Here is a 23,883-nt window from a genome sequence, read left to right as displayed (position 1 = left end):
ACCTGTAATTAATAAGGCAACTACAACATAAATGAGGGAAGGAAAAGGAATCTATGAGGTTATGAAGTTTCTAGATTCCACTTAAAGTGGTAAAATATTATTGAAAAATACACTGTTAAAAGTTAGGTTTGTATATTGTAATCACTCAAGCAATTGCTAAAAATGCAAATAGATATGGTAAAATTAATATGGAATGCTAAAAATGTTCAAAAGAAGGCAGAAAGGAAAAACAGAGTCATGAAAAATAGAGGAGAAAAGAAATAAATACTAGTCCTAAACCCAAACAAGTCAATAATTACATCAGATGTAAATATACTAAACACACCAATTAAAAGATGGAGAGCATCAGAATAGATAAAAATAATAACGTGACCCAAGTAAATGCTTGCTAAAAGAAACTCAGTTTGAATATAATGATACAGGAATTTTAAAAGTAAATAGATATACCGTATAATACTAATCAAAATAAAGCTAGAGGCCAGGCGCGGTGGCTCCAGCCTGTAATCCCAGCACTTTGGGAGGCTGAGACGGCCGGATCACGAGGTCAGGAGATCGAGACCATCCTGGCTAACATGGTGAAACCCCGTCTCTACTAAAAAAAAAAAAATACAAAAAACTAGCTGGGCGAGGCGGTGGGTGCCTGTAGTCCCAGCTACTCAGGAGGTTGAGGCAGGAGAATGGCGTAAACCCGGGAGGCAGAGCTTGCAGTGAGCTGAGATTCGGCCACTGCCCTCCAGCCTGGGCGACAGAGCCAGACTCTGTCTCAAAAAATAAATAAATAAATAAATAAATAAATAAATAAATAAATAAAGCTGGAGTAGTTATATTAATATTAGACAAGGTGCACTTCAGAGCACAGAACGTTACAAAGAAAAAAGAGAGACATTTCATAATGAAAAAAGGATCCATTCACCAAGAAGTCATAACAATCTTAAATGTATATGCACCTAAAATCTTGGTTTCAAAATACATGAAACAATAATGCACAGATCTGAAGTGAAAAATAGAAGGCACTATAATTATAGTTGGAGCCATCAACACTCTTCTCAGTGAAAGATAACACTAGTCAGCGGAATATCATCAAAGATATAAAGGAACTAAAGACCACCATCAATCTGAACTCGTTTCTTAGCAGGGACAGATTTTTATTAATACAATAGATTTTTGTTGATTGTTATTGTTTACTTCCTTTCCAGTTTGGATCCCTTTTTTTTTCTTTTTCTTGCCCAATTGTCCTGGATAGGACCTTCAGCACAACATTGAATACAAATGGCAATGACAGACGTCTTTGTCTGGTTCCTGATCACAGGGGGAAAGCATTCGATCTTCTGTCATTTGGTAAGATGTTGGTTGTTGATTTTTTGTAGATGCCCTTTATCCGGTTGAGGACATGCCTTCCATTTGTTGGGTGAAGGAATGTTGGATATTTTAAAATCCTCCTTCTGTATCTATTTAGACAATCATGTGCTTTTTGACTTTTATTCTATTAAAATGGTGTATTATATTGATTTTTGGATGTTGAACCAACTTTGCACTCTTGGGATAAATTACACCTGGTCATGGTCACGCTTCCCAATTTCAGGGTTACAGTCATGAAGATTAGGTTGTATTAGCAAAAGTATAGACACATAAATCAATGGAACCAAATTGAGTCTAGAAGTAGATAACATAACATATATGGCCAATTAATTTTTGATAAAGTTATAAAGATGAATTCTACAGAGAAAGGGCAGTCCTTTCGACAAATGTATTGGAACAACTGGACCTTCACACGCAAAAGAATGAAACTTAACCTAAAACTGACACCGTACACAGAATTAATTCAAAGTGTACCATACATCTAAATCCTTCCTGACCCAGGCAAAATTGCACCTGGTTAACAACCACTGATCTAAATATAAAACACAAAACTATACAACTTTTACCAGAAAAAGTATAGAAAATATTCATGACCTGTGGTTATGCAAATAGTTCTTAGACATTACACAAAAAGCATGATAGATAAAAAATGATGATCTGGATTTCATCAAAACTAAAAATCTTTACTCTGCAAGAGATATTGTTGAAAAGGTAAAAAGACAAGCTAGAGGCTGGAAGATAATATTTGTAAATTACACATCAGACAATTGACTTTGTGCAGAACATATAAAGAACTGTCAAAACTGAACAGAAAATGTACAAGCAATCCAATTAGGAAATGGGCTAGACATGAAAAGATATTTCACAGAAGAAGATATATGGATGGCAAATGAGCACATGAAAAGATATTTCACAGAAGAAGATATATGGATGGCAAATGAGCACATGAAAAGATGTTAAACATCACTAGCCATTAGTGAAATGTAAATCAAGGTAACAATGAGATGCCACTACACACTTAATTAGAATAGCTGAAATTTTAAAATACTGACAATACAGAGTGCTGCTGAGGATGCAAAGCAGCTAGAATTCTCCCACATTGCTGGTCAGAACACAAAATTTCATGGCCATTTTGGAAAACAGTTTGGCAGTTTCTTAGAAAGTAAACTGCACATTTACAATGTGACTCAGCAATCCCACTCCTAGGTAATTACCCTAGGGAAAATATATTCACACAAGACTCAACAGGAATATTCATAGCAATTCTATTTGTAATAGCACAGAACAGGAAACAACACAAATGTCCTTCAACTGCTGAGTGGTTAAACAAACATGGTAGATCCATACAATGAGATGGTAACCACCAATAAAAAGGAATGAGCTATACATTCACACAAAAACATGGATGAATCTTTCTTTAAAAATTTTAGAATTGGAGGTACACGTGCAGGTTTGTTACATAGATATATTGTGTGATGCTGAAGTTTGGGCTTCAATTGAACCCATCAGCCAAATAGTGAACATAGTACACAATAGTTCTTTTTTCAATCCTTTCCCCACTCCCTACCTCCGCTCTATAATAGTCCCCAGGGTCTTTTGTTGCCATCTTTATGTCGATATGTATGCGATATTTAGTTCCCACTTATAAGTGAAAACATGCCGTATTTGCTTTTCTGTTTCTGCATTAATTCACTTAGGACAACGGCCTCCAGCCACATCCAACAACATAGATGAATCTTAAATACTAAGTGGTAGAAGTTAGTCTCAAAAGGTTACATACTACGCAATTCCCTTTATATACGATTCCCTAAAAGACAAACCATAGTGGTTCAGAACCAGCGGTTGCCAGTGTTTAGTGGGTAGGGAGAAGATGTGACTATAAACGGATAGCACTACAGAGATATTTTTTGGTGAATGGAAGTGTTTTGTATCCTGATTAAACAAACTTATTTCTTTGTTAAAACTCATAGAACTGTATGCCCTGTCAAAAGTCAATTTTAGGCCTGACATGGTGGCTCATGCCTGTAATCCCAGCACTTTGGGAGGCCGAGGCAGGCAGATCACTTGAGAACAGGAGTTTGAGACCAGCCTCGCCAACATGACGAAACCCTGTCTCTACTAAAAATTAAAAAAAAAAAAAAAATAGCCGGGCATGGTGGTGCACACCTGTAATCCCAGCTACTCGGGATGGTGGTAAGACAGGAAAATCGCTTGAACCTAGGAGGCGAAGGTTGCAGTGAGCCAAGATGGCACTCCAGCCTGGATGACAGAGTGAGATTCTGTCTCAAAAAAAGAAAAAGTCATTTTAACTGTACGTGAATTTAGAAAATGAAACTGATAATTCACATAAAGTAAAATATCTGTTCCCATTGTCAAATATACTAGAGAAAATAATACATCCTGAATTTACATAGTACTTTATTACAAAGTGCTTTCACATACATATTTCGCTTAATCCTCATAATGAATTCAGAATTAGGGACATTATTCCCATTTCACATATGGGGAATATGAGACTAAGTGGGACTGACTCTCCCATAATTGCATATGTATATAGTCAATGGTCAAGGCCAGGTGAAACCCAGTCTGTCTGATCCGCAATCCAAACCTTTGTCCGCTTTTCATGCCGCTTCTTCCAACCCACAGATCTCTAATATTCTAGGTCTGTAATGTAGAGCAAGGCATTTTACCTCAGTTTCTTTCTCTGTGAAATGGGGATGATAATGCCCACTTGACAATGAAATTATGCTTCACATCTCTTCCTTTTAGGACCTGCCCCTCCTCCGCTGTGTGATTCCTACCAGTGATCAATCGGTAGGAGTTCATCTCCACCACCACAGAGAGGGGCACTCAACCCAAAATGAGCATCTAATTGCTCCAGTTCCCTTGGATGTAGTGAGCCAAGGAAGTACACATTTCCCAGGCAGTATTCATCAGAGACCTTTGAAGAGGATTGTTGCTGTGAGAGAGAAAGTCCTGTGCTTCAGATAGTATAATTAGAGTTCTAAGGACCATGTATATTGTGAGTAGCTGGGGGCTATATTTGCAACACCATGAAGAGAGTCTGAGAATGAACCCCCAAAGCTGACAGAAGAGGAGAAGACACACAGACACACAAGTCTTTTTTTTTTTTTTTTTTTAAAGACAGGGTCTTTCTGTGTCATCCAGGTTGGAGTGCAGTGGTGCAATCACAGCTCACTGCAGCCTGGACCTCCCAGGCTCAAGTGATCCTCCTGCCTCAGCCTCCCAAGTAGCTGTGACTACAGGCACATACCACTATGCCCAGCTAATTTTTTTACTTTTTGTAGCGATGGGGTTTCACCATGTTGCCTAGGCTGGTCTTGAACTCCTGGGCTCAAGTGGTCCTCCTGCCTTGGCCTTCCAAAATACTGGGATTACAGGCATGAGCCACTATGCCTGGCCAACACACAAATCTCAGTGACATTGTTTGAGCACATGGATCCAGTTGTGCCTGAAGCTAACCCAGCCCTTCGGACTTCCCGGTTAAATGAGTACTTTTTTTTTTTTTCTTAAGCTAGTTGAGCTTCTGTTTATAAATGTTGTATAAATTAAAGATATTATAAATGATAATGTTTAGCCCAGTGCCTGACACATAGTTGACACTGAATAATTATTAGTTCCATTTAATCCCCAACTACCTTCCCTAAATATACTAAATTAACAAATACAGATCAAACACTGTGGATTTTGTTGTTGTTGTTTTGCTATCACCTCATCTGCAGGCCACTTGTTGCTTATTTTTCCAGCATTTCTGCATGGATCCAGATGGAAGCTTCAAAAAAGTGGGACATGGCAGAGCAGGGCAGGTCTCCATATTCTGGTCCTATTAGGGACCTATTTCCTATAAAACATTACTAGCTCTTCACTTCTTAGACAGCTTTAGAATTGCCTATTCTCGATATTTCATATAAATGGAATATTACAATATATTACCTTTTGTTTCTGGCTTCTTTCACTACACATACTGTTTTGAGGTTCATCCACATGGTAGCATGTATCAGTACTTTATTCCTTTTTATGGCTAAGTAGCATTCCATTTGCATGTATATAGCACAATTTGTTTATTCATTCATCTGTTGATGGGCATTTGAGTTGTTCCCCGCTTTTGAGTAGTGTGAACCAGTACTTTTGAGTAGCTTTGAACATTTGTGTATGAGTATTTGTTTGAGTACCTGTTTTCAATTCTTTTGGTCCTACCTAGGAGTGGAATTGCTGGGTTACATGGTAATTCTATGTTTAAGTTTTTGAGGAACTACCAAACTGTTTTCTAAGGCAGCTGCATTTTAACCCAATTTGACAAATGTTTACTAAGAACAAGCTGGCCGGGTGCAGTGGCTCACACCTGTAATCCCAGCACTTTGGGAGGCTGAAGCAAGAGGATTGCTTGAGCTCAGAAGTTCAAGACCAGTCTGAGCAAGGTAAGTAAGACTTTGTCTCTACAAAAAAAAAAAAAAAAAAAAAAAAAAATTTAAATAGCCGGGCATAGTTGTGCATGACAGTTGTCCCAGCTACTTGGGAAACTGAGGTGGGAGGATGGCTGCAGCCTGGGAGGTCAAGGCTGAAGTGAGCCAAGATCGTGCCACTAAACTCCAGCCTGGGTGACAGAGCAAGACCTTGTCAAAAAAAAAATCTGAATACATAATTTCATTTATTTTTACTTTGAGAGTAATTATATGCTTGTTCACTTATATCTCCATTTACTTAACAGTCATTCATACACAAGCTTATTCTTCACTATGTTGCCGGGCCAGCCTGGAACTCCTGGGCTCAAGTGATCCTCCTGCCTCAGCCTCCCAAAGTGCTAGGACTATAGGCATGAGCCACCATACCCAGCCTAAGTTTATAAAATTATAAATATCAAGTATTGGTGAGGACGTAGAGCAATGGATCTCTCAAACACTCCTGGTAGGAGTGTAAATGGGTATAACTACTTGGGAAGACTATTTGGCAAATTTTTAAGAAGTTAAATATACACTTACCATGTGACTCAGCAGTTCCCTTCCTAGGTATCTACCCAAGAGAAATGAAAGCACAGCCCACAAAAAGTCTTGAACAAGAATTTTCATAGCTGCATTATTCATGATAGTCAAACAGAGACAGAGCAGGGACCCCTCTTGTGGGCCTGCTGGGTTCCCCAAGAATGAAAATAAAGTAAAACCTTGTGCTCCTTCAAGTGAAATTCCAGGCACCTGGCTAGCCTTGAAAAATAAGTAAGCAACCTGATAAACAAGAAGGTAATAATAGCTTCAAACAATAGCCACGGAAGTTAGAGCCACAAAATGTTTGGTTCCCTATAGAAACTAACGATAACATCTTAACATATGTCCCTGAGTTGTTTTTCAGAAACCTGAACTCCCAACAAATGGAAAGTGTTATCTTTTCTGCTAAGAAAAGCTTGACCAATCATAAATCAGAAAATCTTTGGGCTGGGCGCAGTGACTCCTGCCTGTAATCCCAGCACTTCAGGAGGCCGAGGCCAGGAGTTCAAGACCAGCCTGGATGACATGGTGAAACCCCGTCTCTACTAAAAATACAAAAATTAGCTAGGCATGGTGGCACACGCCTGTAGTCCCAGCTACTCAGGAGGCTGAGGCAAGAGAATTGCTTGATCCTGGGAAGGGGTGGTTGCAGTGAGCCCAGATCACGCCATTGCACTCCAGCCTGGGTGACAGAGCAAGACTCTGTCTCAATTTAAAAAAAAAAAAGAAGAAGAAAATCTTTGAATCTACCTATGATCTATGGGCTCCCCCACTTTTACATGTCCCACCTTTTTAGGCCAAACCAATGTATAGTCTCCATGTATTGATTTATGACTTTTCCTATAACTTCTGCCTTCCCACCTTTAAAAACCCTTACATGCAAGCCACTGAGAGTTTGAGTCTTAAGCATGAGCTGCCCAATTCCCCTTGCTTGGCTCCCTGTAATAAATGCCTCACTTTCTCTTGGTGCAAACCTCAATGTTTGGCTTTGCTGCCCCAGGTGGGCAGATCCGTGCTCACTTCTGTAACAACACTGGAAATAATCTGTGTTAGTCTGTGTCCTCTGAAAAGTAGATGTCAAGATTGGCTTTAATATGCTAGAAATGTATTAAGGAAAACCTTGTGAGAGAAGATGAGTGGGGAGCTAAGGGAGATTGGGAGAGCCATTAGACCATCATGTAGGTCTGATTCCTAGTGAAGAAGAGAGGGAAGAAGAAAAGTTGGATGGAAGCATCTCAGATTGCAGTGCGGTTCTGAAACAAAAGTGCAGCAAGGCTATTGAAGAGTCCTTAAAACCGAAATCACCCATCAGAGTAGCCCCGTTATCCCAGGAATGGGCCTGTCAGTATGCCTATCCCACTTAGTCACTGCAGGGAGCAGCTCGTGGGAAGCGTGACTTTGGTGAGAATGTGGGATGAATTTTAGAACACAGATGAAACATCCATTAACAGGAGAACGATTCATATAATGAGATGCTACTTGGCAATTAAAAGGAACAGACTAGTGATACACACAAGGATTGGCTGCAAGAACATGCAGAGTGAAATAAATCAGACACAAAAGACCACATGAAATTCTAAAACAGGAAGAACTGATCTAAAGTGACAGAAAGTAGATAACTAAATACCTGAGGCCAGGGATTAGAAGAGAGTGATTACAAAGGGACACAAAAGACTTTTTAGAAACAAAAATATTCAATATCATGAATATGGTGGTGAAAATATTCAACATCTTACATGACTTTTAACAGTTATCAAAACTCATTAGCCTGTACATTTAAACATGAGTACTCACTGTATGTAAATTATCCTTAAATTTATTCAAACAAAGAATTATGACAGAGTGCTTGCTGTACTCAATATCAAGTCTCCCTTCTTTAATAGCAATACTCCAAGTTTATTTGGGATAGCAATGCATGGAGCTAAAATAGTACATTTCTCAGCTCCCTTCCCTCCCTCCCCCACAGCTAGACATGTCCATGCGACTAAGCTCCCTAGCAATGACATGTAAGTAGAAGTGCTGTGTTTAACTTCTAAGAAGTAGCTTAAGGGGAGCTAAGTTGGCCAGAAAATAACATCCCTTTTGTCCTCCCCTACTTCTAACTGCTACCTGGCAGGTGGGTATAATGAATTGGCCTCTCACAGCCATCTTGGACCATCAGGAAGGAAACTAATAATGGGGATGGTGGCACCAGGAATTTGGAGCTTCTTAGGTCCCAAATGACCAGAAAACCACCATACCAGCACTGGACCTCCCACCTTTAGACTTTTTTATATGAGAGAGAAATAAGCCTCTATTTTATTTAAGCCACGTTTATTTTGGATTCTTCTGTTACATGCAGACTATATTCATCTAATTCTAATTGAATGCATTCTCTAGAACCGGATTGAGTTCAAGTCCTAGCCTTGCCACTTACCAGCTGTGTGGCCTTGGGTGAATCATTTCACCTCTGAGTCTCTGCTTCCTCGTTTGTAAAATGGTGCTAATAATATATATCTTGCAGGGCTCATATGAAGGACTCAGTGAAAGCATACACTAAATATCTAGAACATGGTTTCTCCCTTGTCAGCAGAGGAGCAGGCTTCCCCTTTCCCAGAGAAGAGTGCCAACATACAGAGTGAATGGCTTCATGGCCTATCATCTTCACCTCAACACATTAGATAAAAATGCTCCATCCTTGGGCTCTCACAGCCTTTGGCCATACCTCTTTAAAGTGTTTTCCACATTGTAGTTAAATGTATCTCGTTACCTGTCTACCTTCCCCTATTCCCCAGAGATCAAACTTCCACTATCCCTTCTACCCAGTTGATATAATTTGGATGTTTGTCCCCTCCAAATCTCATGTTGAAATGTGACCCCAAACTTTGGAGGTGGGGCCTGGCGGGAGGTTTTTGGGTCATGGGGGCAGATCCCTTATGAATGGCTTGGTGTCTTCCTCTCGATAATGAGTGAGTTCTTGTTCTATTAGTTCACATGAGACCTGGCTGTTAAAAAAAAGAAAAAAAAAAAAAAAAAAGCCTGGCAACCAGGCACAATAGCCTATGCCTGTAATCCCAACGCTTTGGGAGCTGGAGGCAGGAGGATCACTTACATCCAGTAGTTCCAGACCAGCCTGGGCTACGTAGTGGAACCCCCATCTCAACATTTTTTTTTTAAATTAGCCAGGCATGGAGGCATATGCCTGCAGTCCCAGCTACTTGGGAGGCTGAGGTGGGAGGATTGCTTGAGCCTGGGAAGTTAAGGCTGCTGTGAGCCATGATTGCACCTCTGCGCTCAGCCTGGGCAACACAGCAAGTGAGACTCTGTCTAAAAAAAAAAAAAAGAAGAAGAAGAAGAAGAAGGCCGGGCGTGGTGGCTCATGCCTATAATCCCAGCACTTTCGGAGGCCGAGGAGAGGGTGGGAGTGGATCACCTGAGGTCAGAAGTTCAAGACCAGCCTGGCCAACATGGCAAAACCCCGTCTCTACTAAAAATACAAAAATTAGCCAGGCATGGTGGCACGTGCCTGTAGTCCCAGCTTCTGGGGAGGCTGAGGTGGCAGAATCACTTGAACCCAGGAGGTGGAGGTTGCAGTGAGCTGAGATGGCACCACTGCACTCCAGCCTAGGTGGCAGAGTGAGACTCCATCTCAAAAAAACAGAAAAAAAAAAAAAAGATCCTAGTTCCTCTCTCCTTTTCTTTTGCTCCATCTCTCACCATGTGACACACCTTCCTCTATGAGTAAGATTCCTGAGGTCTCACCAGAAGCTGAGCAGATGCTGGTGTCATGCTTGTACAGCCTGCAGAACTGCGAGCTAAATAAACCTCTTTTCTTTATAAATTACCCAGCCTCAGGTATTCCATTATAGCAAAACAAAACAGAATACTATGCTAGTCTTCTAGAATGACACTTCTGAGTCTAATTAACTGAACAAATACTGTGCCTATTATGTACCAAGTTTTGGGCCAGATTTTGAGGACAGAGGTAAATTAGACATGATTCCTGTACTTTTCTATCTCATGATCTAGTAGGAGATATGGACAAGTTAACAGGTGAGTATAATTTAACATAGTGTAGTTAAGTACAATGACAGATGTGAACTTAACCACAAGAGAATGCAAGAAAATGTCAGCTCCGTGAAAGTGGTGACTCTGTCTTGTTCACTATTGATAAGCACTCAGTAAATATTTGTTAAATGAATGAATGAATGGTATTATGATGGCACAGAAGAGAATACCTAAGCCAGGTGAAATAGCAGAGGAGGTGAAAAGGGAGGAGAGCAATTGGACTGCTGGATGAGGTGAGGCCCGGATGACTTTTACAGGAAAAGTGGGGTGTGGAGGGCACTTCAGAGGGACAGCAGGGAGGTGAGAAGTAGCACAGCAAGCGCTTGGGAACAAGTAGTTCCTTGTTGCGGGAGTACAGAATTCAAGGCTGGAAGAGAGGAAAGCTAGGGCCAGATGACAGAAGGTCTTGCAATCAATGGCATAAGAGGCTTCAGTTTTGTCCCAAAGAAGATGTGAAGGTGAGAGGTGAAGCCAGCTGGACTTCCTGGGTTGAGTGGGGACTTGGAGAACTTTTCTGTCTTACAAGAGGTTTGTAAAATGCACCAATCAGTGCTCTGTAAAAACGCACCAATCGGCACTCTGTAGCTAGCTAGAGGTTTGTAAAATGCACTAATCAGTGCTCTGTAAAAACGCACCAATCAGCACTCCGTAGCTATCTAGAGGTTTGTAAAATGGACCAATCAGCACTCTGTAAAATGGACCAATCAGCAAGACATGGGCAGGGACAAATAAGGGAATAAAAGCTGGCCACCCCAGCCAGCAGTGGCAACCTGTTCAGGTCCCCTTCCATGCTGTGGAAACTTTGTTCTTTTGCTCTTCACAGTAAATCTTGCTGCTGCTCACTGTTTGGGTCCGTGCCACCTTTAAGAGCTGTAATACTCAGCGAGAACATCTGCAGCTTCATTCTTGAAGTCAGCGAGACCACAAAACCCACTGGAAGGAACCAACTCTGGACACGAAGACAGTAGGGCAATTTAAACTGAAGAGAGATAGGGTCAAATATACACTTAAAGTATGTCACTCTGACAACAGTATGAGAAATGGATTTGAGCAGGTCAACATGGAAGCAGATTACTTAGCTAGTTGTTTCTACAGGCCAAAAAAGAGAAGATAAGAACCTGAACCAAACCGTGGCAGTGGGGACAGGGAGTAAGATATGGAGTTGAGAAATGTTTATTGGGTAAAACTAGCAGGATTGGTGACTGAATGGATATAAGAAACTGAAGGGGGAGTTAAGAGCAATTCTCAGATTACTGACTTGGGTAACTAGGTATAGTAGTGGTTCTCCAAAATAACGAACATAGGAGGAGCAGGCTTTGGGGGACCTGCCCAGTCTAGTTGAGACGTGATGAGTTTAAAAAGTAATGGGACATTCAAGTGACTGTCCAGCAATTACTTCTGTATCATTCTAGAAATCATATGTCAGAGTCATAAACTGGAGATTCCGGAGTTATCAGAACTCCTCAAGCTGATTTACTGGCTGATCCATCTGAGGATGGAGTTCACTGCCTTCAGGCACAGGTGGACTCAGGCTCAAACCTCATGAAGCTTCCCTCAGTGCCAGCTTCTCTTCTTGTGATACACTTATTCTCTTCTGCTATTGTGATGAAAAAGTTGGCCACTGACCACCCCAGGCTTGCATCTTTACAAGTCATAATACAAAAGGAAGACAGTCTGGCTTCTTAGGTCTAGCAGAAAAAACCTAGAAAGGCCTTTGATTGGCCCAACTTGGCTTAAGTATTCATTACTTAATCACTGTGATCAAGGAAAGGAGGTAACATGGCTCAGTCTAGGTCAGTCTAGTAAGGGAGGAATTCTCCAAAGGAACTAGAAAGAAAATGAAAATGCATGCTGGGAAAAACAACAATAATTTGAATAGTTTGAATGGTAGTTGAAATTATGAGAGTGAATTTTGATATCTAGGGAGAATTTGTAGATTGAAAAGAGCAGAAGGCAGAGAAAACACTCAGTTTCAAGGGGCAGGTGGAAGAAGAGGGGTTCTTTAAGAAGAAATAGACTATTTTGACAATCAAGAGAGTTAGCTGTCATGGAAGACCAGAAAGAAAAATGTTTCCAGGAGGAATAGGAGTTAACAACAGCATCAGCGCAGTAGAGTAAGGTAAGGACTTAGCAATTTTAGTGAGAGCAGCCACTCTCTGAGAATGTTCATGACATGGGCATGAAGCCAGACTGCATTTGGTTGATAAGTGAACATGAATGTAGACAAACTTTTTCGAGAAGTTTGGATGAGAGCAGGTTGGCATCTGGATGATAGCTGGAAGGGAACACATTCCCACTCTTGGTTCTGAAGCTATAGCACCAGCCCCACTACCCTGGATTGTATTTCTCCTTGGATTCTGGATGTCTGCCTGGACTACATTAGCTGAGTTCCTGATCTCAATTTTCAATCTTTCTTCCACTCCTGCCTGCTCCAACCATTCAACATATTACCCAGGGCCATGGCTACCATTATTGCCCATGAATTTCCCATTCTTTCTTTGGCTTGATTACTCCTTCCTTCTCACCATGCCATGTAGTTGGAACTATCAAAGCTGCATCCTATTGACAGCTAGTACTGATAGCAGAGACCAGCGTCTTAGCCATTTTTGAATCCTATCTAGTGTAGTAGTAGAATGTTCAATAACTTATTGAATGTGTGAACACTTCATCATCCATGCCTCTAGCCACTTATTCTTCTCTTCCACCTCACAAGAGGTTTCTCTCCTTTCTCTAAAGCTAAATCTACCAACTATATTCCAAATTCCAGCCCTTTTCACCTTCTTTAGGGTGTTGCTCCTTCAACAAACTCTTTTCCTTAGAGCATATCACTTTTTCTCATGAGCTCCTTCCTTTTTCACTGTTAAATATGCACATATCCACTGATGAAAAAAAAAAAGTTGTGGGCTGGGCGTGGTGGCTCACGCCTGTAATCCCAGCAACTGGGGAGGCTGAGGCAGGAGAAGAACTTGAACCCGGGAGGCAGAGGTTGCGATGAGATCACGCCACTGCACGCCAGCCTGGGCGACAGAGCAAGACTCCATCTCAAAAAAAAAAAAAAAGAATTGTGAATTTGTGTTTTGTTTGTTTGTTTAACCTGCATTAGGTTATCATCCTTTTAGCTACTGTACTCTCACGTAGTAGAAAGAGCAGCAAACCAGAAATGAAAAAACTAAGTTTTAGTCTGGTTCCTTCCAACAACGTTGGCTAAATGACTTTCCCTCTCTGAGCCTCAGTTTTTCATTGGTAAAATAAGCAAAGTGAACCAATTATCGCTCACGTTCTTTTAATCTCTAATGTTCTGTGCCTGATCTGAATCTACAAATAAGGAACAAAGACTAGGAGCCTCCATCTCCTACCTATCAATACTTTTGGAGTGCTTACTTATGCAGCATGTATACTAAAATCGGAACAATGGGGAGAACATTAGCATGGCCCCTGCAGAAGGATGACACACACATTCGTCAACACTTCCATGTTTTTATTTAAATAAATAAATAAATAAAATATTTGGCTGTATGGTGTCTCACGCCTGTAATCCCAGCACTTTGGGAGGCTGAGGTGGGTGGATTGCTTGAGCTCAGGAGTTCAAGACTGGCAAGGGCAACATGGCGAAACCCCATCTCTACAAAAAATACAAAAATTAATCGGGCATGGTGGTGACAGCAGAGCAGAAAGCACCAAGGCTTTGGAGTTCATACAGACCTATGTTCACATTCCACCTCTGCCACTTACTGTGGGCAAGGTATTTAATCCAAACTTCTTCCTCTTCTGAAAAATGGAGGGAATGATCTCACAGGGTTAGTGTTAGATGAAGACAGCAATGTGAAAATCCATGGCAGGTAAGTGTTAGCTTCGTAACTTCCTCCTCCTCATCTTTCTGGCTCCTTTTCATAAGCCTATCACCCAGCACTGTGGTTGTCATCAAGACTGTGCCTGGACAGTGTTCTCTCAATATTCATCACATCTGTAAGCTCAAATTTACATTTATAGCAATGACTTCTATAATACTACCCTCCAGGCGCCAATTTTCAATGGTTTGTAGAATATCACCACTGTGACAGCCAAAGTCAGTGCCTCCACAACTGTTAGCCCACCATTCTTCCTGACTTCAGACTTACAGCTTAGAAATATATTCACACTCTTTTCTTCCCTCTACCCTCCTCCCAATCCAATTTCCCACTATGTCCCCATTTATTCCTTTGAGGTCACTTTCATCAAGCTATTCCCCTTGAAGTCACCCTATTTCCCACCACAGTAAGACCTAACTTCACAATTCCCTGGTTTTCAATACCTACTCTCAATAATTTGGTCTCATCTTAGCCAACTAATTTCTTCCATTTCCCAATTCAGTTGAATTCACTTCAACTTTTGCATTTTCATTAGAAAATGAAAGATTGTATTAACATGAGGAACAACCAATTGCATCCTTGAGACTGACTTTGTAACCCAGGACATACTTCTCTGAGCCTATTTCTTTAGCTATAAGATAATCAGCTTTATCTACTTCGCAGTGACATAAAATAAAGGCAGCTAGGAAAATGAAGTGTCACGATGCATTGTGATTATGTACAGAACAAGGTGCCACACTCTCACATGTGCACGTGAACAGCTGTACAGACAGCCCTGCTTGTTCCCTCTTATCTTTGCTCGTAAGTGTTCTCTACCATTGGGAATGCCCTTCCTCTTCTACTCTTGGATGATACAAATTCTCTCAATACTTCACAGACTTCTTGCTTTTACTGATCACTCTGCTATTTTATTTGGTACCAAAAATAAAAGCCATGACATTTTTCAACTATTATGTGTGTAGGGCAATGCGGAATTTTGTCTATCCAAGTAGTTTATAAGTCAAGAGCGGGAACAGGTATAGTCCCCAGCAGGAAGCTGAAAACCCAGTTTTTCTTACCAAGCGCCTAAATTGCCTGCTTGGCCTAGCTTAGCTTCATTTAAGTGGGTAGGTATGGTTTTAATTTAGCAAAGAACCAATATAGAAAACCCTCCCCCCTCAAAAAAAACCAAAAAACAAACAACAACAACAACAACAAAAAAACAGGCTTTGCAGTCATCAAACCTGTGTTTGAATTCTGGTTGTACCATTCACTATGTGACTCTGGGCAATTTAACCTGAGTCCCAGATCTCTCAACTGTTTTAAATTTTTATTTATCTATCTTGACACAGGGTCTCAGCCTGCCACCCAGGCTGGAGTGGCACCATCGTACCTCACAGCATCCTCCAACTCCTGAGCTCAAGCAATCTTCCCGCCTCAGCCTCCCGAGTAGCTGGGACTACAGGAACACACCACCGAGTCTGGCTAATTTTTGTTTTTTTGTTTTTTTAAAGAAACAGAGTCTCCCTATGTTGCCCAGGCTGGTCTTGAACCCCTAGGCTCAAGAGGTCCTGCCTCCTCAGGCTCCCAAAGCACTGGGATTACAGGTGTGAGCCTCGAAACCCAGCCAGATCCAACTTTAAGGATAACGCCTCTGATCTCAAAAGGCTGCTGTCATCAGAGGAGATCCTGTTTGTAAAGCAACTAATAAAGTGCCTGGCATGGTATACAGCATTTGCTCAATGTGACTTCCCTTTCTTACTTGCTCCCTGCCCAATTTACAAAGCATTCAATATTGTCAGATGGCAATATATCTGAAAAAAGATGTAGCAAATCTCTGTGCCTTCAGTACAAGAATAGGCACACACAAATTCTTTTTCCAGTGTTTTTATTTGCACATTTAATAGTCACAAATCTTTTTACAGATTTTTCATAGATTTATTATTTATAGAAAAAAAATCAAGATTAAAATGGAGTATCGAAAAGGACCAAGAAATTACCAGCAGTGATGGCAAAGTACAAAGGCTCTGAGAGAACAGAGTAAACAAGGGCAGCGCAGCCCAGCGCGTGGCCACTTCCCACCAGGCAGAACACTTGACTTCATTAAGGCAAAGCCTTTACTCTGTTACTTTTTCCTCCCACGTAGTTTAACCCAAATAGAAAGGCATTCTATTCTCACACTACCGTTCTCTAAGGTCCTAGGAATATAACTGGTACTATAAGCAACCAGATGCATCCCTTGACTATTAATACCTGAATAGACAAGTTAAACGGTGATGCATTAACCATCCCTCTGGGAGAATTAAAAAGAGGCAGAAATTGATTCTTAAGACTGAGAAAAAGGGGTATATGTGTGTGGTGGTCGTGGAAGCGGGAGAGAAAAGAGGTTCAAGGAGGGATGAGGGGAACAAACCTAACTCCTTCCAATGTCCAACTGTTCTTATGTTCTCAGATGCTGCTGATACAGTGTTCCATTACTCCGAAAACAAATGTTATCTACATCCAGTCAGTTCTAGGGTACAAAGGCTAACAATAGGGAAAATACCTTGGGGGAGGGGTATATTCACTTCAGGTACATAAAAATGGAATTCAAAATTGTGTCCTACTATGTTCTCATCTAATGTGTTATTACTGTTGTAAATCAAATTACTGTGTGACCGTGGACAATTTACTTAACCTCTCAGTGCCTCAATTTTCCACAAAAAATGAGAATTGTAGCACTGGGATTACAGGAGATGCATGGGAAGCACGGAAGAATAGTGTCTGGCCAAATCAATAGAGACAGAAAGCGGTTGCCAGGAGCTGGGATGAAGGGAGAATGGAACTGACTGTCGACAGACCTGGGGTTTCTTGGCGAAGTTACGAAATGATCTAAAATTAGATGGTAGTGATAGTTATGCAATTTTGTGTGTGAATATACTAAAAAACACTGAATTGTACATCTTAAAAGGTGAATTTCAGCCAGGCATGGTGGCTCACGCCTGTAATCCCAGTGTTTTGGGAGGCCAAAGCAGGCAGATTGCCTGAGTCCAGGAATTCAAGACCAGCCTGGGCAACATGGCAAAACCCTATCTCTACAAAAACTACAAAAATTAGCCAATTAGGTGTAGTGACTCATGCCTGTAGTACCAACTACTCGGGGCACTGAGGTGGGAGGATTGCTTGAGCCCAGGGAGGTCGAGGCTACAATGTGCCATGATTGCTCCACTGCACTCCAGCCTGGGTGACTGGGTGAGTCCTTGTCTCACAAAAATAAAAATAAAAAAAACGAAAGGTGAATTTCATGGTAAAGTGTATCTCAATAAAGCTGTTATTTTAAAAATTCTTAAAAAAATAGAATAGTGCCCGGCACACAGTAAGTGCCAAATAAAGGTTAGCTATTATTAGTAGTAACATCATTGTCATTATTATTATTTGGCCATTCTGTGGCCTAAGTAAACCCCAAGAAATTCTCTATTTTTAATAAAAGCCTACAGAATCTAGAAAAGTGTTTCTAATTTATATACATCAATTAACATTTATACATTTATTTCCATCCAAATGTCTCAGAAACAGTCTAAGAATCACAATTTCAGTGTTTTGCACTGCGCTAAAACAGCTGCATGCAATGGATATCTTATCAAATCATGACAAGCTTTAGATAAATTCTAATGACTTGATGTTACCCAAGAACTTGAACTGACGGATTTTCATTTTTGTCTCCAGGAATGAACAGGCAGTCCACGTACTGTTAGTAGTTACATTATATAAAGTACACAATTAAATGTCTAAATACAGGCTTGCTAGCCTTCTAATCACATTTTGGGAGATACTGTTTATAAAAAGACAAATATAGTAAACAGTAAAATGCTTACTAGTCCCATGTCCTGTGACCTCACCTTGCCCAACAACAGGAAAACCCCACCACAATGAAAAGATCAAAATCAACTCATGTAATAAATCTCTTCAGAGGCAAAAGACTAAATGATTAACGGTTGACTTTTAAGACTATACCACACATTCAAATATGTTGGCATCAATTGAGTTTTTATACTCTGAACAGCTATTAAATCCAGTCTTTACCCGTCCTATTGCTAAAGAATATGACAACAGAGTCTTGGTCTCAGAAGTAGGAGCAGCAAGTGATTACTCATGATGGCAATGATGCGCCACATTCTGCAGTGATGCTCTCACATGCCTGAATTTCATCTGAAGCATGAAAATTCCCAATTCCTGCAACAGGGTTTCCTTTGTTGGAGTCCCCTGTCCTTGCTGTCTTCACTTCTATAATCAGCTATGTGCCTTTGCAGCAAATCAGGAAAAGCTGTGTTGAGGGTTACAACTTGCAGACATTTAGGTCTTAACTTCCATCACAGAAAGCAATGTACTTTTTTGAATATATTAAGAAAACGTTTATTCATCCCTTCAAGCCACTCACTTTCAGAAAGACAATTGAACATCCATTTTATCAACCTTCATTTAACCCTTTTCTTGTTTAGAAAAAAAAAAAACTGCCAGCGCTGATTTACATAAACATGCTCTTTGAGGCTGAAGCAAATCTGAGTTTCAAAGTGAAAAAAATATAAAAACTGAGTTATTTCCAAACAGAACATCAGAACTGTCTATTTCAAGAAAAGTGGATTCATCAAATGAATCTTCAGCCAACAACTGTTCGAGAATGATGTAAACGTCATGTATAGGCATGCTACGTTTTCTAGGATTTGACATTTTCAGTGATCAAGAATTACTATATTTTGTAAATAGAAATACCGCTATTAAAAAAAAAAAGAATGCTATAAATAGAACAATGTTTTTTGTTTGCAAAGTCAATGTACCAGAATGATGTGAAAATAATAAAAGCGAAATATTTCGTGGCAAAGTTATCTTGGGGTAAATGCTACAACTACAAGCGCTACTGGCGAGTATTCTCAGGGCAAACAGAAAAAGGGTTAAATCAAGTAAAATCATTCCCTAAGTCACCCAAGAGCAAAGATCAATACCTAGAACAAGCTGTCTTAAGTCCCGATATGTATAACCCACCCACCACGTACATCTACACGAACCCCCCCAAAGTTGTGGCCTTAGGAATTTCTGACCAAACAATTAGCCCGAGTAAAATTCAATAAACACTTTTAATTCCCCCTTGAGAAGCATGGTTACTTCTTTAATTTTACATTATAGTCATTGAGACAGATTACAAAACAACTTGGGCAGAGAGAGAGTTTTAGCAGGAAGTAAGAGAATTTCAGACATTGGAAATGGATAATAATTTAGAACCAATTTCAAAATGAGGATCAGTTCCAAAGTATTTTCTTTACTAATTCAAGATTGAAACATTGGCTCTGTCCACACAAAGGTTTATTTTACAATTTAAAAGGTAAACTGTAATGAATAGAAATATATAAGCAAAAACTCTGGACAAGGCTGGAACCAAGGGGACCCACTTTGCAATGCTTTGTTGTTATCATTCCAAGAACCCATTTGGCCCTGTGTTCACTTGGTTAATGTGGGGATGGAGAAAATAGGATTTTGGAATAATATATCTATGTGTAGGTAGTCTTTAAATACAAAATGAATAAATATTTAAATTATATGATAAAGAAAAATTGGGGAATAAGAAAGTCCTATGTTTATCAACTAATAGTATATTTACAATGAGTGTTTTCTGCCTGACACCTAATCTTTGTCTATTAGAGTTCCTCAATGTGCAATTTATAGAAGGCAACAGTTCATATTGCCTTAAAGGAGCCCTGTTTAGATCAGAATCAGCCTGTCCCAGATGCTCTGCTCCCTGAAAAACGTTCACACCTGTGTGCATAAATATCTGAGCGTACAAGTAGGTACACACGTGCAAAATGTACTTGTCTAAAGGGGAGCTAATTAGCTTGATAAAGTCTAAAATCAAGACCAAAAAATTGCTATTCCCCAACCCAAAAAACACATCTAATGAGAAAACTGCTAAGCCCACTATGAAAAGGCAGCAGCTGTAAACTCATCCCATCCCACGTCATGCTCTAAGTATCTAGCTGTCCTATTAATCAGCCATCAGAACACTAAACCCCTCCCTGTTCACATGGTTAAATGCAGACTTCTGATTTAGCTTTACTTTCTAGTTAAGAGGCCAGACTACAGAGAATATTAAACAGCTCCTTTTAACTATACTGCATCCAAACTGCCTCATTCCACCCTAAGAGAAGGTGCCCACATGATAATATGCACTAGAGATCTACCAATCTCAGTTTCTGAGGTCTTCTTTTTGGATAAGTTCCAGCATTGGAACATTCACAATTTCAGTCAAAGGAAAATTACATGTTGACTACTAGCGTTTTAGACTGCATATTCAAAGCTAAGGCGCAAGATGAAGACTAGAGTGCCAACCTAGATGCTGTTCAGCATGGCAAAAAGGTGACTGCACAAAGGGACCAAAGAGGCTCATTCTTTAGAGGCCCTTTGCTGTTTTTTTCTTTTAGCAACAAGTGGAGAATTTCCTCTGATCAAAATCTGAATATTGGTTAATGTACGTTTTCTCATTCTCCATGTATGAACCCCCTCCTAGCCTCTCTCATTGCCTTTTTAAGCTTAAGAGAGAGAAATAAAAGAAAATGGATATAGACCATTTATTTTTATTTACGAAAAGAGAGGCATATTCTAATAGTCATAAGGCAATGTGTTTAAGAGCTGCACCTGAACTGGTATTCTCAAAACTGAAAATAGTTATCAACTCTATTCAGCTTGTAAGATGTATCCATGTGCTTCCCAAGTCACTAGTTGTCACTCAAATGGACCACGGTGACTCCATGATGCCTTAAGGAGGCATTATATACTGTGTGTAGTATGCACATGTATTTTTAAAGAAATGACATTAAGAGAGAAAAGAACAGCCTTTCAAACATCAGTTCCTCACATAAGTGGTGACACTGCTGTATGGCTCCCTTTTAATCTTCTCACCTACTCAGTTACCAAATACCTCCAAAATTAGACAAAATAGGGCCAGAGACAAAGCTCCATGGTGACTTGCATCTTTCAGATGTGCTTTCAATTCACTGGTTTTTAATTTCCCATTCCTGATTTACTGAGGAGTAAAGGTGAGAATCATCCAACTGATGACAAAGTAAAACAGGAAAACAGGATAAACAGCTAGGGCTCTGCGGTTTGGAGGCTGGCTATCAGCAAGGAAAGCTGTGGAGGCTAAACAAAACAAGACAAAACAAAAAGGAATGTTTAATACAGTAATATTGTCACAACTACTAACATTTACTAAACATTCATGAGCTTGGCATCATTTGGAACATAGAATTACACTAAAAGTTTAGTATACTGGTGATCCTCAGAGATAAAGGCATTCTGCAACACAGTTTTTCAGAGAGCCAAGGGCTTTTTATTTCAAGTACTAAACCATTTTGGATGGAAATCTTTCTAAAAGGAGTTTTTTACCCTTTTCTGGAAAAGTTATTGAACTATACTGAAAAGGCTTACAAAGATGTGTAAGGTTATTTGCTCCTATGGTAAATGGCCTCGTGCTGCTGTGCTTTTTGAGCTGTTCTTCTGAAATTATCAGCTGTTTTAAATGCCATCCTTCTCTTGTCCATCTAAGAAAAACCTACTCATCATTTTACTAATCAAGCATCACCCTTCTGACCAGGTGCAGTGGCTCATGCCTGTAATTCCAGCACTTTGGGAGGCCAAGGCAGGTGGATCACCAAAGGTCAGGAGTTCGAGACCAGCTTAGCCAACATGGTGAAACCCCATCTCTAATAAAAATACAAAAATTTGCCAGGTGTGGTGGCGGGCACCCATAATCCCAGCTACTCGGGAGGCTGAGGCAGAAGAATTGCTTGAATTCGAGAGGCGGAGGTTGCAGTGAGCCAAGATGGTGCCACTGCACTCCAGCCTGGGTGACAGAGCAAGGTCCAGTCTCAAAACACAAAACAAAACAAAAAAACAAAATAAAGAATCATTCATCTCACTGGGTGCTATGGCTTATGCCTGTAATCTCAGCTACTCGGGAGGCTGAGGTGGGAGAACTGATTGAAGCCAGGAGTTCAAGGCTGCAGTATGTTACGGTTGTACCACTCCACTCCAGACTGAATGACAGAGTGAAACGCCATCTCTTTAAAAAAAAAAAAAACAAAAAAACAATAGGAGGTGGCTGGCAAGATGGCCAAATAGGAACAGCTCTGGTCTGCAGCTCCCAGTGAGATAAACGCAGAAGGCGGTGATTTGTGCATTTCCAACAGAGGTACCCGGCTCATCTCACTGGGACTGGTTAGACAGTGGGTGCAGCCCATGGAGGGTGAGCTGAAGCAGGGTGGGGCGTTGCCTCACCCGGGAAGCACAAGGGGTCGGGGAACTCCTTACCCTAGCCAAGGGAAGCCATGAGGGACTGTGCCATGAGGAACGGTGCATTTCAGCCCAGATACTATACTTTCATCACTGTCTTCACAACCCGCACACCAGGAGACTCCCTCGGGTGCCGACGCCACCAGGGCCCTAGATTTCAAGCACAAAACTGGGCGGCCATTTGGGCAGACACCAAGCTAGCTGCAGGAGTTTCTTTTCATACCCTAGTGGCATCTGGAACACCAGTGAGAGAGAAGCATTCACTCCCTTGGAAAGGGAGTTGCAGCCAGGGAGCCAAGTGGTCTAGCTCAACGGATCTCACCCCCACAGAGCCCAGCAAGCTAAGATCCACTGGCTTGAAATTCTCACTGCCAGCACAGCAGTCTGAAGTGGACCTAGGACGCTAGAGCTTGGTGGGAGGAGGGGCGACCACCATTACTGAGGCTTGAGTAGGCGATTTTCCCCTCACAGTGTAAAGAAAGCCACAGGGAAGTTCGAACTGGCCAGAGCCCACCACAGTTCAGCAAAGCTGCTGTAGCCAGACTGCCTTTCTAGATTCCTCCTCTCTGGGCAGGGCATCTCTGAAAGAAAGGCAGCAGCCCCAATCAGGGGCTTATAGATAAAACTTCCATCTTCCTGGGACAGAGCATCTCTGAAAGAAAGGCAGCAGCCCCAGTCAGGGGCTTATAGATAAAACTCCCATCTTCCTGGGACAGAGCACCTGGGCGATGGGGCAACTGTAAGCACAGCTTCAGCGACTTAAACATTCCTGCCTGCCAGCTCTGAAGAGAGCAGTGGATCTCCTAGCACAGTGCTTGAACTCTGCTGAAGGACAGACTGCTTCCTCAAGTGGGTCCCTGACCCACATGCCTCCTGACTGGGAGACACCTCCCAGCAGGGGTCCACAAAAACCTCACAGAGGAGAGCTCTGGCTGGCATCTGGCAGGTGCCCCTCTGGGACGAAGCTTCCAGAGGAAGGAGCAGGCAGCAATCTTGGCTGTTCTGCAGCCTCTGCTGGTGATACCCAGGCAAACAGGGTCTGGAGTGGACCTCCAGTAAACTCAAGCAGACCTGCAGCAGAGGGGCCTGACTGTTAGAAGGAAAACAAACAAACAGAAAGGAATAGCATCAACATCAAAAAAAAAGGATGTCCACACAGAAACCTCACCCGAAGGTCACCAACATCAAAGATCAAAGGTAGATAAATCCACGATGATGAGGAAAAACCAACACAAAAAGGCCGAAAATTCCAAAAACCAGAATGTCTCTTCTCCTCCAAAGGATCACAACTCCTTGCCAGCAAGGGAACAAAACTGGATAGAGAATGAGTT

General features: G+C 41.1%; 1 protein-coding gene and 1 non-coding gene across 5 annotated transcripts in view; one reads left to right on the top strand and one right to left on the bottom strand.

Moving 5' to 3' along the window:
- YIPF6 (Yip1 domain family member 6) overlaps nt 1-23,883 on the bottom strand; it is a 79,769-nt gene that overhangs the window by 21,181 nt on the left and 34,705 nt on the right. For 3 of the 4 annotated variants that reach the window (XM_015127604.3, XM_001102832.5, XM_077989693.1), the window contains one exon: nt 16,108-21,400. The exons of the other annotated variant lie outside the window; for it this stretch is intronic. In XM_015127604.3, coding sequence (XP_014983090.1) covers nt 21,282-21,400 — 119 coding nt within the window. In that variant the 3' untranslated portion in view covers nt 16,108-21,281. Of the gene's footprint in view, nt 1-16,107; nt 21,401-23,883 lie in introns of those variants that run through there. 4 annotated transcript variants of the gene reach the window in all.
- Nucleotides 13,780-13,886, top strand: LOC114675179 (U6 spliceosomal RNA). Its single transcript, XR_003726274.1, has one exon. It is a non-coding gene; the product is annotated as a U6 spliceosomal RNA (small nuclear RNA).

Source organism: Macaca mulatta, chromosome X (genome assembly GCF_049350105.2).
Source record: "Macaca mulatta isolate MMU2019108-1 chromosome X, T2T-MMU8v2.0, whole genome shotgun sequence".
Lineage (NCBI taxonomy): Eukaryota > Metazoa > Chordata > Mammalia > Primates > Cercopithecidae > Macaca > Macaca mulatta.
Note: the sequence above shows the minus strand (reverse complement) of the source record. Positions and strands in the feature narration are given on the sequence as shown.